General features: G+C 39.4%; 1 protein-coding gene across 8 annotated transcripts in view; it reads left to right on the top strand.

Annotated features, from left to right (window-relative positions):
* The window catches only part of LOC139273317 (son of sevenless homolog 1), a 315,669-nt gene extending 306,217 nt beyond the window's left edge, over positions 1-9,452 (top strand). For 6 of the 8 annotated variants that reach the window (XM_070890085.1, XM_070890083.1, XM_070890084.1 and 3 more), the window contains 3 exons: positions 2,546-2,590; positions 3,342-3,463; positions 6,508-9,452. In XM_070890085.1, coding sequence (XP_070746186.1) covers positions 2,546-2,590; positions 3,342-3,463; positions 6,508-7,002 — 662 coding nt within the window. In that variant the 3' untranslated portion in view covers positions 7,003-9,452. The remainder of the gene's footprint in view (positions 1-2,545; positions 2,591-3,341; positions 3,464-6,507) is intronic. The other 2 variants (XM_070890087.1, XM_070890082.1) reach the window with 1 other exon arrangement.
* The last annotated feature ends 5,087 nt before the right edge of the window (positions 9,453-14,539 follow it).

Below are 14,539 nucleotides of genomic sequence, written 5' to 3'. Positions count from 1 at the left end.
GCTATTAATCAATTTGCACATGAAGTTATTCCTATAGTGGCACTTGAAGTTTTGTATGACGCCCTGATCCATATGTTGAGTGAGCGAGGTCACATTGGGGGGCAGGTAGCATGCGAAGATGTTGCCACAACTGGACGCTAATTTTGACTCGTGGGTGTGCTCTGCGATTGTTCAGAAGCAGCACACACTTTCCATTAGGTTTGTCTATTTTCTTCATGTTCTCTCGAGCTTGGGGGACGAATTCTGTTGAAAACCATTCCATGAATATGTCCTTGTCCATCCACGCACTTTTCTGAGCCTTTATAGCTAACTGGTAAATGAGCAATTCCTTTTAAAGCACGTGGCTTCCTTGATTTGCCAATCACTAAAAGTGGAAGTCTATGTTCTCCAGAGGCATTGGTACAATTCAAGATTGTTAACCTCTCATTCATGTTAAAGCCTGCAGCTTCCTTCTCCCCTGCTGCAGCCAACGTAGCAGTTGGCAAACACCTCCATAGTAAGCCAGTCTCATCGGCATTGTATATTTGATCTGTAGTCAATTTCATTTCCTGCACCATCTCAGCAAATGTTCTTGAATAATTCTGTGCAACCTCATTGTCTGCTGATTTTTTTTCTCGCTCGACACATCCAGCTGGCGAATGCCGTGGCGATGCTTAAAACATGTGACCCAGCCTTCTGAAAAAATCCACTCTTCAGCTAGATTCATTCTCATCTTGAAGTCCTTGGCCTTTGCTGTAATCATTGGCCCTGAAATTGCGACACCTTCAGACCGTTTCAAAGAAAACTATTCATAAAGCACTTGATCTAGTTTGTCAAACTTTGGCTCTGGCAAATTCTTGCGGGATATTGCCTTGACGGGAGATTCAGAAGCAGCAGTGAAACTTTCTAAATCTTTCTTTTGCTTCTTGATATCGTAAATTGTTGATGATCCAACTTTATATTCGTCCATCAAAGTACACACACTTCTGCCAGCTTCAGACTTCTTTATAATTTCTAGTTTCTGTTGAATGCTCAATACTTTTTGTTTCCTTTTAGTGCTGTCACAAGACATTTAAAATTGTACACCCAACTGCTTGAACTGCTTTCAATGCGTGTGACAGTTGAAAAGTGAGCAAGAAGTCCACGCCTGTGTCAATTTGTGTGTAATTGAGTAACCTGTTCACGTTTGCGATAGTTGAAGTGAGCGAGATATTCATGTGTGTGACAGTTATTTTAAATTCCGTTACAGCGGGTTTTCCGTTACATTCGTATCCAGATAAACGAGAGTTTCCTGTATCACCAAAGTTGTTTGACTGCAAACTTGTCTCAAACTTGATAAACCTAAAACTGATTCAATTTATGTATCCATGTACTGTCCACTATGATGATAAATATTGTTCAGAGTGGGTGCTCAATTCCAAGTCAGATTGGCTTGTAAAGAACTGGACTCAACCAGATAATAAGTGCTTGGATGTAAAACTTATCTAATTGTACCCAAAGTAAATTAACTCTGGGATTCCATGTGCCCCTGTCTGACAACAATGCTGTTGAATGCAAGTGGCTAACTACTTTTCGGTCTTGTGTCCCGGAAGAAGGAAATGCTTTCTTGAATGTTTGCTCAGACACTTGAGATGGTCTTGCTCAAATTCTTTCCACCACACCATTGCTCAGAAATAAGTACATTTCACCTTTCAACTCTTGCCATATCATACTAATAGTTTGTTTGATTCAGGACAGATAATTTTTTCATTTGGCAATAAAACTTTTAAGTAACCTCATCAGGAAGTAATGTATACCTAGGTGTATTATAGGAGGGAGAGAGTTCATTAGCATCAAATAAAGTAAAAGCTAATTTACTCGAGCTCAACTTAATTGAGCACTGCAAGGGTAGCTTTGGATTCGACTTGTTAAACACTGCTTACGCCCATTTCTCCAGGGTTTCCATGGATCGTATGCCCAAGTTACAGCAGGTGATTGGGAGAACCCCCATGGCTATTCAACCTCCCAAATATTTTGGAGGGGCACTGCTTCCATGTATTGATCTAAATAATATAGTTTGTGACACATTTGTAAAGCTTTTACACTTGTTTTATCACAGAATATTAACAATATTTATCAGGTTCACCAAACGGATAGCTTGCATTCATAATAGTATAATACTCAATTTATATTAATTTTTGCACATTAGTTTTCCTTCAATGCGGCTTAGTATGTGATAGCTTAATCGAAAGGAGAGGCGTGTAATCTGTCTGTCCATTGTAAAATCCACTTAAGCATTTCAGTGATTCTAGATTTTCTTCTTTGTATTGGTCTGTTTTGTGTCATCGCCCCGAGATATTTAGCAGTATATTTGTGTTATCTGCATTTTTTTGTGCTAAAATGTGCGAAGATCAAACATCAAACGTCTCTGAATTGTCGGTATACTATCAATAGCAAATTATTTCAGCACTAAATTTAAACGGCTGACGACATCAAGAAGCACACAGCTGGCATCTGCAAATGGTAAAAATGGATAAATCTGCTTGGCTTGATGCCATCTTTAGTTTTTCTCTATTTTCTTCCACAGGCAGTGATACCATATTTGCCCCAGTTTCACTGGCCCATGGTGCAAGTTAGTATTGGGCTTTAATGTTGCATATTTAATACGCAGCACGGCTTTATAAAGCTGACCATGCACTGTCCTTTATGCTAAAAAGCAGCTTTGTTTTAACATAGACGACAGCATGCATGCTGGAACATTGAAAATGTTCGCTTTCCTTCATGCCTATAATTCCATATGCATCTGGATTTTCTCAACAGTTTTGATATTCAAACAGTACAATTTAAAAGCATTATATTCAAAAGTTAATCAAGTCAGTTTAGATTTCGTGAATTTTTTAAAAAGTTGTATTCATTTCCCGTTTAATTTTAAGCAGAATAGTGTCTTATTGATGTAAATTGCAATTTATCACTTGGGATAATTAGCACTTAGGATTTAGAATTGTAATACAGGGTACATGTAATCTTCTCATGAACATTTTAGAGTAGATTCTTAAATAGCCTTCCTTATCTTAGAACCTGGACTAAAGCTTCTACTAATGCTTTTAATACTTTTTAAAATTTTAGTCATTACTGTAAGATAATTTGCATGTTTATTATTGCTTTTTCCCTTTCTAATTTTGTAGTGAAATTCAAAATGCAGGTTGCGTAATTCAATGCATGCATTAGAATGTGAACGCAGCGCTTATTCACGTGATAGTAAATGTTCAAGGCAGCTTTGGAACTTGCTAATATAATTAATTAATTTGCACCTTAAAGCCTGTAGTATGAATAATGCCTTGATGCATGTTCGTGTTAGCAAACTGAATTGTTCTTTATCACAGGGCCAGCATCAATCTCTTCGATAATGAGCTGCAATAAAAGTATTGATGAAGCTCATATCCCTCCTCCTGTTCCACCACGTAGGCGACCGGAATCAGCCCCAGCAGAATCCTCCCCGTCCAAGGTAAGCCAACTAAAGTATTACTACAGTTTCATTTACTTTGCAATGTAAAAGATTGTCCAAGTATGTCCTATCCACAAAAATTACTCTATCATCCTCCTCCAAATCATCAATAAAATGATGGAAGAAGTCATTAATTGTGCCATAAAACAACATCGTTTGGGTTCTGCCAGAATTGCTTGGCTCCAGACATCAAAATGAGCTGAATGCCAGAGGAGAGATGAAAGTAGCTGCCCACGACATTGAGGTCGAAGTCAACAGAGTATAGCACCAAGGAGCCCTAGCTAAACTTAGGTGAATTGAGAGGGAGGGGTGGGGGTTTCAAAGGGGAAACTCTCCAGTGGCTGCAGTTGCACCTAACACATACGAAGATGATTGCGGTTGTCGGAGGCCATTCATCACAGCCCCAGGATATTGCTAACAGAGTTCCTCAGAGAAATGTGCCCGGCCCAACAATCTGCACCTGCTTCATCAATCATCTTCCCTCTAACATAAGATTAGGAGTGGGGCTGACGATTCCACAGTGTTGAGCTGCACTCACAACTTGTCCAATAATGAAGCAGCCTACAGAAGGATGGGTTGACAAGTGGCAGGTAACATTCGTGTTGTATAAGTGCCTGCTAACAACCATCTCATGACAAACCTCAGCCATCTTCCCGTGACTTAGTTGACGCCACCATTTCCGAGTCCCCCAGCTTCAAAATCTTGAGAGTGACCATTGAGGAGAAGCTTAGCTAGTCTAGCCATATCAGCAATGTGGCTACAAAAGCAGGGTAGAGGCCAGCTCGCCTGACCCTTCAAAGCCACTGTACCATTTACATAGTTCAAGTAAGGAGTGAGATAGAATACTTGTTGCCACTCTTCTGGATGGGTATAGCTGTAGCAACACTGGAGAGTCTCAACACCATGCAGGTCAGAGCTGAATACGCACCACTACCATCAGTGGCACACTGTGCCTGCAGTATGTACAATCTACAGGATTCTCTGCAGCCACTTGCTGCAGTTTCATCCACAGCACCTCTCCCTTGCGACCTCTACCACCATGAAGGGCAAGCAGCAATGCCATGGGAACAAGATCACCTCCAAATTCCCCTCCAAGATTCACAACCATCCTGACTTGGACATATGTTGTTGGTACTTCATTATTGCTGGCTGAATCTCTTGGAATTCTCTACCTAACACCATCGTGGGAGCATCATTACCTTAAGAATTACAGCAGTTGAAGAAGGCTGATCACAACCTCAAAGCAACAGGGATGGGCAATAAATGACATCTTACCAGCGTTGCCCACAGCCTGCGAACAAATAAAAAGAAAGCACAGCTTATATTTATAAAGAAATCTTCAAAATGTATGCTTCATGGAAGTGCAAGGGAGAAAAGGAAATGCATAAAACACCTTTTTAAACACAGGATGCCACTAGTAAAGGAAGTTGCATTTGTATAGTGTCGTCATGTCCTCTGGGTGTCCAAAAGTGCTTCACTGCCAATGGGTTACTTTGGAAAATCAATCACTGTTGTTATGTCAGCAAATGCGGCCACCACATTTCACACAGCAACATCCCACAAAAAACAAATGAATGAATGACGGTTTTTATTGGTGCTGTTGGTTGAGGGAGGAATGTTGGTCAGGACACCGGGAGAATTCTTTGCACTGCTTGGAATAATTCTATGGCATCTTATACATCCACCTGAGAGAGCAGACTGGGCCTCAGCTTAACATCTCATCCAAAAGAAGGCACCTCTGAGAACGCAGCACTCCCTTTGTACTGCACTGAAGTGTTGGCCTTGATTACATGCTTAAGTCCTGGAGTTGGGCCTGAACCCATGGACCTCTGATTCCGATGAGAGTGTTACCAGCTGAACTGAGCTGACACTAAATTAACCAGAGCATTAGAATTCCTGACTTGGAGTGTCACAGGTTTTGAATTTCCTCAACCAATGTCCAGACTTGTTTGCCTTCATGTTAGCTTTTTAGCTGAGGTACTAGATAAAGCCCTTCTGTTTGAAGCAAGCAAAAGCTGTGCATACCAGACTTGACCTGCAAAACACATCTTTTGTTACAGTGTGTGTTTGACAATTGGAGAAATTTGCGACCTGGACCGTACCATGCCACCAGATTCTTGGGTGTGTGCACAATGGGTGGGCTCAATAGCCTCTTGACTTTTGTGCATTCTTGTTCCTTTTATTGAGATACTCCCATGTGCATTCTGTTTCATAGCATGTTGCATTGTGTGTGGATATTTGTGTCAATGGAGATGCGTATTTATTTCATTGAGGCTAAAATAGGCTCAACCCGTTGAACATTAGAAAGTCCTGCTCTGCCTATATATTTCAGTATTTATGCTAAATAAAGGGAAAAGGGGCTGTTTTCCAACAAATTACTATTTGATCAGTAGTTTCTCCATTCCTTTCTGAGAGTCTTTTTTTAAGGACTAAAACTGGCCCTTAACATACCATGCATCATAGACAGTCCCTCGAAATCGAGGAAGACTTGCTTCCACTCAGTGAGTTCTCAGGTGACTGAACAGTCCAATATGGGAATTACAGTCTTTGTCTCAGGTGGGACACACAGTCATTGGAAGAAAGGGTGGGTGGGACTGGTTTGCCGCACGCTCCTTCCGCTGCCTGCGCTTGTTTTCTACATGGTCTCGGCAATGAGACTCGAGGTGCTCAGCGCCCTCCGGGATGCTCTTCCTCCACTTAGGGTGGTCTTTGGCCAGGGACTCCCAGGTGTCAGTGGGAATGTCGCACTTTATCAAGGAGGTTTTGAGGGTCCTTGTAACGTTTCCTCTGTCGTGTACAAGTTTCGAATAGAGCACTTGCTTTGGGAGTCTTGTGTCGGGCATGCGGACAATGTAGTCCGCCCAATGTTACTGTTAATTCAAGCATCCATGTTTTGACACCTGCTGAAGAGTTAATATGATGATTCTCAAGGCTTTTCGGTTGGTTTTAATAGAAAATATGATTCACTTGCTATATTCATTCTCCTGTATATATTTGAAAGTTGAACAAATCATTTTAACATCCTTTACTCTTGTCTGTTTCAGATCAAGTCAAAACATTTGGACAGTCCGCCTGCTATTCCACCCCGTCAACCCACAGCTAAGGTTTACTCACCTCGGTATCCATTGTCAGAGAGGTCATCCATATCAGAACCTCCTGACAGCCCTCCCAGCTTGCCACCCAGAGAGCCTGTACGAACACCAGATGTATTTCCAGGCTCACCTTTGCCTCTGCAGCCTCCACCCCTGGGTAGAAAAACTGAGCTTCCCAACACTTTCTTTCCAAATTCCCCTGCACCTTTTACCCCACCTCCTCCTCAAACACCGTCTCCACTTGGAACTCGCAGGCACTTGCCATCACCTCCTTTGCCACAAGATGTTGATGTTGGCACCACTGCTGGACCTCCCGTTCCACCAAGACAGAGTTCCACATCTCAAACAATTCCAAAGCTTCCGCCAAAAACATACAAAAGGGAGCATACACATCCATCATTCCATCGAGATGGACCACCACTGCTGGAAAATGCCCACTCCTCTTAGCTCTAAAGTATTTTCCTTAAACACTACAGACTCCTGGACACTGCTGAGGTTGCAGCATGGGGGAATGCAAATGTTTTAGGCTGTAAGAATACTGTTGATGCCTGGATTGGTAAGTCTTTATCACGCCTGACACGGACCAGAGTTTCCATCAATTTGCCTTCTGTGTTTGCATTCAGGCAATGGGAAACAAACTGCACAGTTGCACCTAAAAACTGGACCACGTTGACTTTGCCAGTAACTGAGAATGCAGTTGTCAGTTTGCTGTACTAGTGATAAACTCACATCGACGATGAAGGGTGGATACATGATACCAACTAGCCAGCACCTTCAACCTAAAACACAGGATTGATGTTTCACTTGATCATGCCTTGTTTAAATACTTGTAAGTGTATCAAAAAGGGGACTTCTGGAAATGCATTTTCGGTACCTAGACTAATGAGCAAATATTTGCTCTGCACAGTAACTGTAGAACGTTTTGTTTGTTGAAATATGGGTACCTGCTACACCAAAGAGGCACATTCTTTATGGAGACTGATTCAAGAACCAGTCCTACTAGAGAGATCCTTCAATGAGAATGTAGCGCCCATCTTCATTAGACAAAGGAAAACACATTCATCTGATTTTATTACTGTGTAAAACAAAGTGAATTTAACCCAGGTGCAGCAAAATGTGGAAACTAGTGATGTCTGCATTTACATCTTCATTGAACTCTGACATCATATCATTCTCTTAAATGTGCATTTACTGACTTTGTAAATTCTAGAGATAACCCATGGCATAACATCACTGCAGTATCTGAAGTACTTGCAATGCAGAATGTATTAGAAAGCCGTACTTTTAAGAACAATATGCAATGTAGCAGCTTAATCTAGAAGTGTGGATATCTGGATTTGTTTCAAAATAACCAATTGGGCAGCTTGATTTTTGTTTTATTTCATTGGATATGACGATGCTAAACTATTTATTCAGGTGACCAAATGTTCCCATACCTTATGCCAGGTTAAATAGTTAGAGGGTGTTAAGGTAAAGAATGTTTGAGCCAGAGCTGAATAGGACATGTTAATTCCCATACATACTATTTGCTAACTTCAATCCTGGATTAAGCAAAGTGAACAAACTAGGCTCAAGTTTGTAGAGGCCAAATGGTATTGAACTAGCTGATGTTTAATGTAAATGGGACTGTGGCGTACTTTTTAGTTACCCGTGAAAAAGGGGCACTGTTGTATTCGCAAATGGGGCTTGTATGGGGTGATCATTGACTCTAAGGTTGATTGACATAAACCATAGAGCATATAACACGAGTGCAGTATTAGAAGAGAATCTTATGAAATTTATCCTTGGTGTATACAGTTCCAAAAGCCACGTGACAACGGGAAACGTCTAAGATAGAGCATTGGAATGTACAGATGACCATATACTGGTCAGCCCACACAATGCAAACCAGGTGTTTTCTGTTAATATTATAGTGGCTGTTCCGAGCCCCAGTCAATAGACTCAAAAACAAATTTTACAAGTAAGAAAAATTTTCAGTCATGAAACCTCTTCTTTCCCTAAACCATCTCTTTTTGTTGGCTTATCTGTATGATAACAACATTTTCATAGCACAAAGCTTTATAATTTAGTCAGAAATATCCATTCTTCTTGATGGCATTGGGATTGTTTTGATATCAAATATGTTTGATTATTCAGAACATGTTTGCAGACCTATGAAGATGGCAACTAATTTCTGTTACAACTGTTATTTGCCTGCAATTACTTATAAAGCCTTCAGTTCACATGGTCTCAAAAAGTGTCACTAATTCCTGCTTTTGTTTTCCCAATAGTATTAAATCCATCCTATATGGGCCAAGAAACAGGGATGCAAGGCTTTAAAGTAGAACCTATTACAGCTTATATGAGCAATGGTAGATGCAGCACACGACTTAATAGCGAGCCTTTGGCAGATTGAATGTCAGGGCATAATCCTGAACTCTGGTAGTTATAAATACAGATCTGAGCAAAAGGAAAAGCATATGTTGCTATTGGTCCAAAATGTACTGGTGTTATGATTTGGGTTATCCACAAGTCTTCATTCCAATAGCTTACATTTGTGATTTGAACAAATACACCTTATGCATGCTAATTTTAAAATAAATCACTTTATTGCCACTACAATAAATAATAAATTCACCTAGCACTATTAAATATACTGTACCTAAATAGACTTCATATTGGTAGGTTATTATGCTTTACTCAAAATATTTCAGCAGCGCATATGGATCAGCCAAACAACATTAAAACGCTATCATTTCAGCAGAACATTTTAAGCACTTTGACATATCAGTGGCTATACTGTTTCAGTTAACCTATTGATAGGGCTGCCAAGCATAAACTGTTATGGGTATTTTTACAATATCTAGTCCTGAAAAAGGCTTAATTGGCATTAAATAAAATCTTTTTTTAAGCAAGAAGTGTTCAGCTTGTGGTGTTTTCTTTGAACCTGTAAATTTGAAAAATGCTGGAGGGGCAGGGGAGGGGGTGGGAGTAAGATGCAAAATGGCTTTTGTGACACATTTGATATTTACACAATTGTATCCGTGTTGAGCTAAACCAGTCTTAAACTGCTTAATCTTTGTTAGCATGATATAAAAAAACATTAATGCTGTATCACAAAAGTATCATATTTAAGCCCATTAACCCAGTAGTTTTGGACGTAAATTAAAGTATTTTTAGCTTCATAAATGCCAGTGTCATTGAGAAACCTTTGTATATTGTCATTGGGTCAAGATTTGTTGTATCTCTTTGCCAGTTAATATTTTTCTCTTGACCCTGTGGAGTGTTTATTGGATCTTTTAAGTCTGGCAACACACTTACACCACGTGTGAATTATAAGCATGCTGTTTAAGTTGAACAATGATGCCACTGTGAAAGGCAGTGAGTGCACAGAAAGCTAAACTTGGGGCATAATTTTAATAGTGTTCAAAGGGAGACTTCAATGAAAAATATGTGGGTGGTGAAAGATTGCAGATCAGTCGCTTTCATTTTCAGGGTTACATACCAGTTGGAAAACGCCATTACCAATGTGCAGTTCTGTTTGTACTGTTAATGTCAATTAGTTGTGGTTAAGCAAATGAGAGAAAGCACTTGAAAAATATATTCCCTAATAATGCAAGCTTGGCTGTCTGTCGGCTGGAGACTGCCGCTGACAGAGGCAGTATCCCTTTCTGTACATCCTTATGTAGACTGTTCAAATTAAGTCTACGAAAGTTACTTTAAGTACATGTCAGTCAGCATGGTAAATGTCTATTAACTTCAAAATTCAGATTTTATGTAGTTTTAACAGACCTATTCAGAGATATTAGATTTTTTTTCTGTACTGCCGACATTTTTTTCTTTCAAATTTTATTTTCTTTGACATTGACCACACAAAGCAGGGATACAAAAACAAAGTGTAATTTCTTTATTTTAAAAAAATAATCCAACTGCACATGTCTGCAAAAGGTGTAATGTCTCCTTAAAAGCGCATTGACTTTCATAATGTAATTTATAAAACGATAGGCACAGGAGTGGGCCATTCAACCCCCTCAAGCCTGTTCCACCATTCAACCAGATCATGGCTGATCTGTACCTCATCTTCATTTACCCGCCTTTGCTCCATATCCTTCTTGAGGAATAGCATACTGAATGAGCCTTCCTCCAGAGAAGAAGAAATTGCAGCAAGTCACAGCACCAAGGCTAGTGACCATTGATGTGTAAAGAGCTAAGATTCTCCCTCAGTGATTTGGTTTGGATCTTCCTGGGTTATAAATGAAGTCATTTAACGTGAGACTGAATGTGTAGTGATGCGCCCTGTCCTGTTTGTGCCAGACGCATGTCAGTTTTAGTAGCTGCCAAATGTGCCTTTTTATTACGTCTCAATTTTCCTTTCTGACTTTTTGAAGTGATTTTTTTTTCTTAATTTTTTTTGAACAGGGAAAGGGTAGAGGGGGGGGGGGGGGGATTGTATTTCTGGTTATATGCACCAGGAAACAAACCTTTCAGCTATAAACATAAAATGTACATATCAATGGTAAAATTGTATGTGTATATATGTAATGCATTTGTTTTAATGGCATGGTTATTTGCAGCTATGATTATATGTAGACATTAGGTGAAGTTGACCAGATTTAAGAACAAAATGGTAATCTTTCCTGGCACATCTAATATGACCTGTGTACTTTAACCATGTCTGTAGAACTTTGTATTCTGTGTTAGGAGTCACAGTATTCAGTTTGCATTTAAGTAAAATAATTGCTGTCTTTTCCTTGTATTGATTACACTGAGAAGTAATATTCAAAAAGAATGGGAGCAAATATATAATAGTTAAGCAACATTTGGCTTACACAATAGGAGCCAGAGAAAATGTACACGATAACAAAATAAAATTGTTTTTGCCTTACGAACTTTCATCCAAAGTGTATTAGACTGACTTTTTTTTAATGTATTGCACCAGGATATTTTTGTTTCTTTCCTGGGACAATTATTTTTAAGGAAATCCTAAGTCTTATTGTTTTTTTCAACTGGTATGTAAATCCTAGAATGCTTTGCAATGGAAGTTTTTGCAGTTGCCTAATTTTTGTGTGTAATTGGGTTTTATTCTTTTTAAATGGTTATGTTAAATTTCCAGGTGTCAAATGTTCTGTTTTTCCTTTTAATTTATATAAAAAAAGAAAGCTGCATATTAAAAGTCTTTGAAACCTGTTATTAGTGTTTCCATTTTTAATTTTAAGTAACTCTTTTGGGGTCTCTTTAATGTTACATTTTAGAACAGCAGAAGGCATATGTCTTCAAAGAGTAGCATTAAATATGAGGAAATGATTGCAGTTTACATCAATTGAAAAGCTTCAAATGTTTCATGGAGAAATGGCCCTTTGTGTCGGGTCCTGTTAATCTTTTGTTTGACAGCTTTGAATTTTTAAAAATAGACATTGCTTTTACCAACAAAAGGCACTATAAATTACTTGGAACACTTACTGTCAGACTTGGTACAAGATATATGCGATCTCAGTAATTTGTGTCACCTTTTAGACCAGTCCAAGAGTTACCAAGGAATGTTTGTTTTCCAAAAGACAAAAAAAATACCCAACCAATTATAGTGAACAGATATTTTTTCACTACAGCAATAAAGATGTTACAAATGCCTTAGGTTCTGGACAGTGTTTAAACTTTATAGTTAATTTTTATATTATCGTTTACAGGTTCACCTTGCCGTTCAGCTGTCCTTTTTCCATTATTGATGCTGTTTTTTTTTGTTTCATTGTTTAATCAGAGCAGATGCAGGGCAATATATGAAGACTCTGGGAAGGGGTTTCCGCTAGGTTGTGTTGGTTTTTTCAGTGCAAATTGGCCAAACTAGAGTAAAAGATCGAGGAATTATAGGCGCAACTTACGAGTTTCCCCAATCTTTTGCGCTAGTTTAAAAACATTGTGCTAGAAGCCGGCCCTGCCCACAAATCTGGCCAAGACCCCAGATCGAATTAATCACCATTGCAATTTTACGCTAATTGCACCTGTTTGTGTGCCTTCAAGGGGGCTCTTAAAATGAAGCTACTTTTCTTTTAGCTGCAAGGACACTATTAGGTATGTTATAAAAGCTATAAAATATATTTGAATTTAAGAAAGAAAGACTTGCATTTATATAGCGCCTTTCACGACCACGGCACATCTCAAAGCACTTTACAGCCAATGAAGTACTTTTAGAGTGCAGTCACTGTTGTAACGTAGGAAACGTGGCAGCCAATTTACGCACAAGCACACTCCCACAAACAGCAATGTGACAATGACCAGATAATCTCTTTTAGTTATGTTGATTGAGGGATAAATACAGTATTGGCCAGGACCCTGCTCTGCTTCGAAATTGTGCCATGGGATCTTTTACATCCACTTGAGAGAGCAGACGTTTAACGTCTCGTCCTAAGAAACTGACTACTGTACACCAATGTAACTAGTAAATGATTCTGCATAGTTTTTTTTAGTGATTTTCAATTATTTACACACAAGTGGTGGCTAAACACTGATTTAAAAATGATTATTTTTTGTGATAAACCCATTTTTAGCTGCATTAATGAGCTGCACCAGGTTATCACTTAAATATATTTCAGAATATTTTTTAATGCAAACATTGTTGTTTAAATTACATTCTAAAACTGCCCAATTGCGCTGTTTCAAGACAGAATTTACATTCGGCTATATCTAAATGAGTTTGAGCGGAAACTTTAAAATTCCACTTCTCAAAACTAGCGCCAATTGCACCCAAAGCAGAAACTCTTAGCCTCTATCTTTACCTTTTACTTTCTCACACACACTTTCCATTGTGATGCCCATGTGAATTTGTTCATCTTTGTTTCTTCTATCTCTCTCGTACATTCCTTTATTAATGCACTCAATATCTAGCATAAGACCAGGGCCTGCAGGAAGATGGGAGGCTATGTATACCAAGTAGGTATGGAGAAGTTCTGAAATGTGTGTGGTTAATCGAGAAAGTGGAGCTGAGGGTCAGCCCACAAGTACTAAGGGCCTTCAGGAGAAAGCAATGGGTTGGAGTGGGGGGGGCGGGGGGTGAAGGGTGCGAGACAGAAAACATTGGGAAAGAGCTGGAGTAATTTTGAGGGTGGTGTGTGACAGCACTTGGGTTGGGAACTGCTCTCCCCTGCCAGAATTTGTACCCTCTAGGTTAGAAGTTAGAATATTGCATCTAGTTTTGGGTATCTTATAAGGGTGTCAAGGCCATGGAGTGGTGCAAGAGATTCACTGAGATGATACCAGAGATGTCGAGGCCATGGAGTGGTCAAAAGGGAGTTAGATGTGGCCCTTATGGCTAAAGGGATCAAGGGGTATGGAGAGAAAGCAGGAATGGGGTACTGAAGTTGCATGATCAGCCATGATCTTATTGAATGGTGGTGCAGGTTCGAAGGGCCGAATGGCTGCTTCTGCACCTATTTTCTATGAGATTCACTGAGATGACACCAGAGATGAGGGGTTTCAGTTATGAGCGAAGACTAAAAAAATGTGTGCTCTTTTCATTTCAACAGCTGATATGTGTTCAAAATAGAAATTTCAGTAAAGTAAGTCAGGAAAAACTATTTCCACTGGTTGGTGAGCCAGTAAATCATCAAAAGAATGAAGGGAGAGATTTGTATATTTTTTTTAAAGCAGAGGGTTGTTAGGACCTGGAACAGCCTCCTCGAAACAACGGCAGAAGCAGAATCCAAAACCGCTTTTCAAAGGAAAGTGTATAAATATTTGAAAAAGAAACACACTAATCTGGAGAAGGGGAAATGGAATGGGACAAAATGGATATTTCTTTCAATAAGCTGACATAGATGTGATTCACCAAATGCCTGCTGTGCTGTAAATTCTCTGATCCAGGCCAGCCCCTAATTGAAGCTCCCATCAAGCAACTGAGCTATTGTCAGCGCTTATGAAAATATGATTTTCTGAGGAAATGTTTTCCAGGGACTTGCAGCAGGGGACTGGTAACAAGAATTTTATTTGCAGTGTTTTAATTTTTTGTGTTTAA

The sequence above is a fragment of the Pristiophorus japonicus genome, chromosome 9, assembly GCF_044704955.1.
Source record: "Pristiophorus japonicus isolate sPriJap1 chromosome 9, sPriJap1.hap1, whole genome shotgun sequence".
Lineage (NCBI taxonomy): Eukaryota > Metazoa > Chordata > Chondrichthyes > Pristiophoridae > Pristiophorus > Pristiophorus japonicus.
Note: the sequence above shows the minus strand (reverse complement) of the source record. Positions and strands in the feature narration are given on the sequence as shown.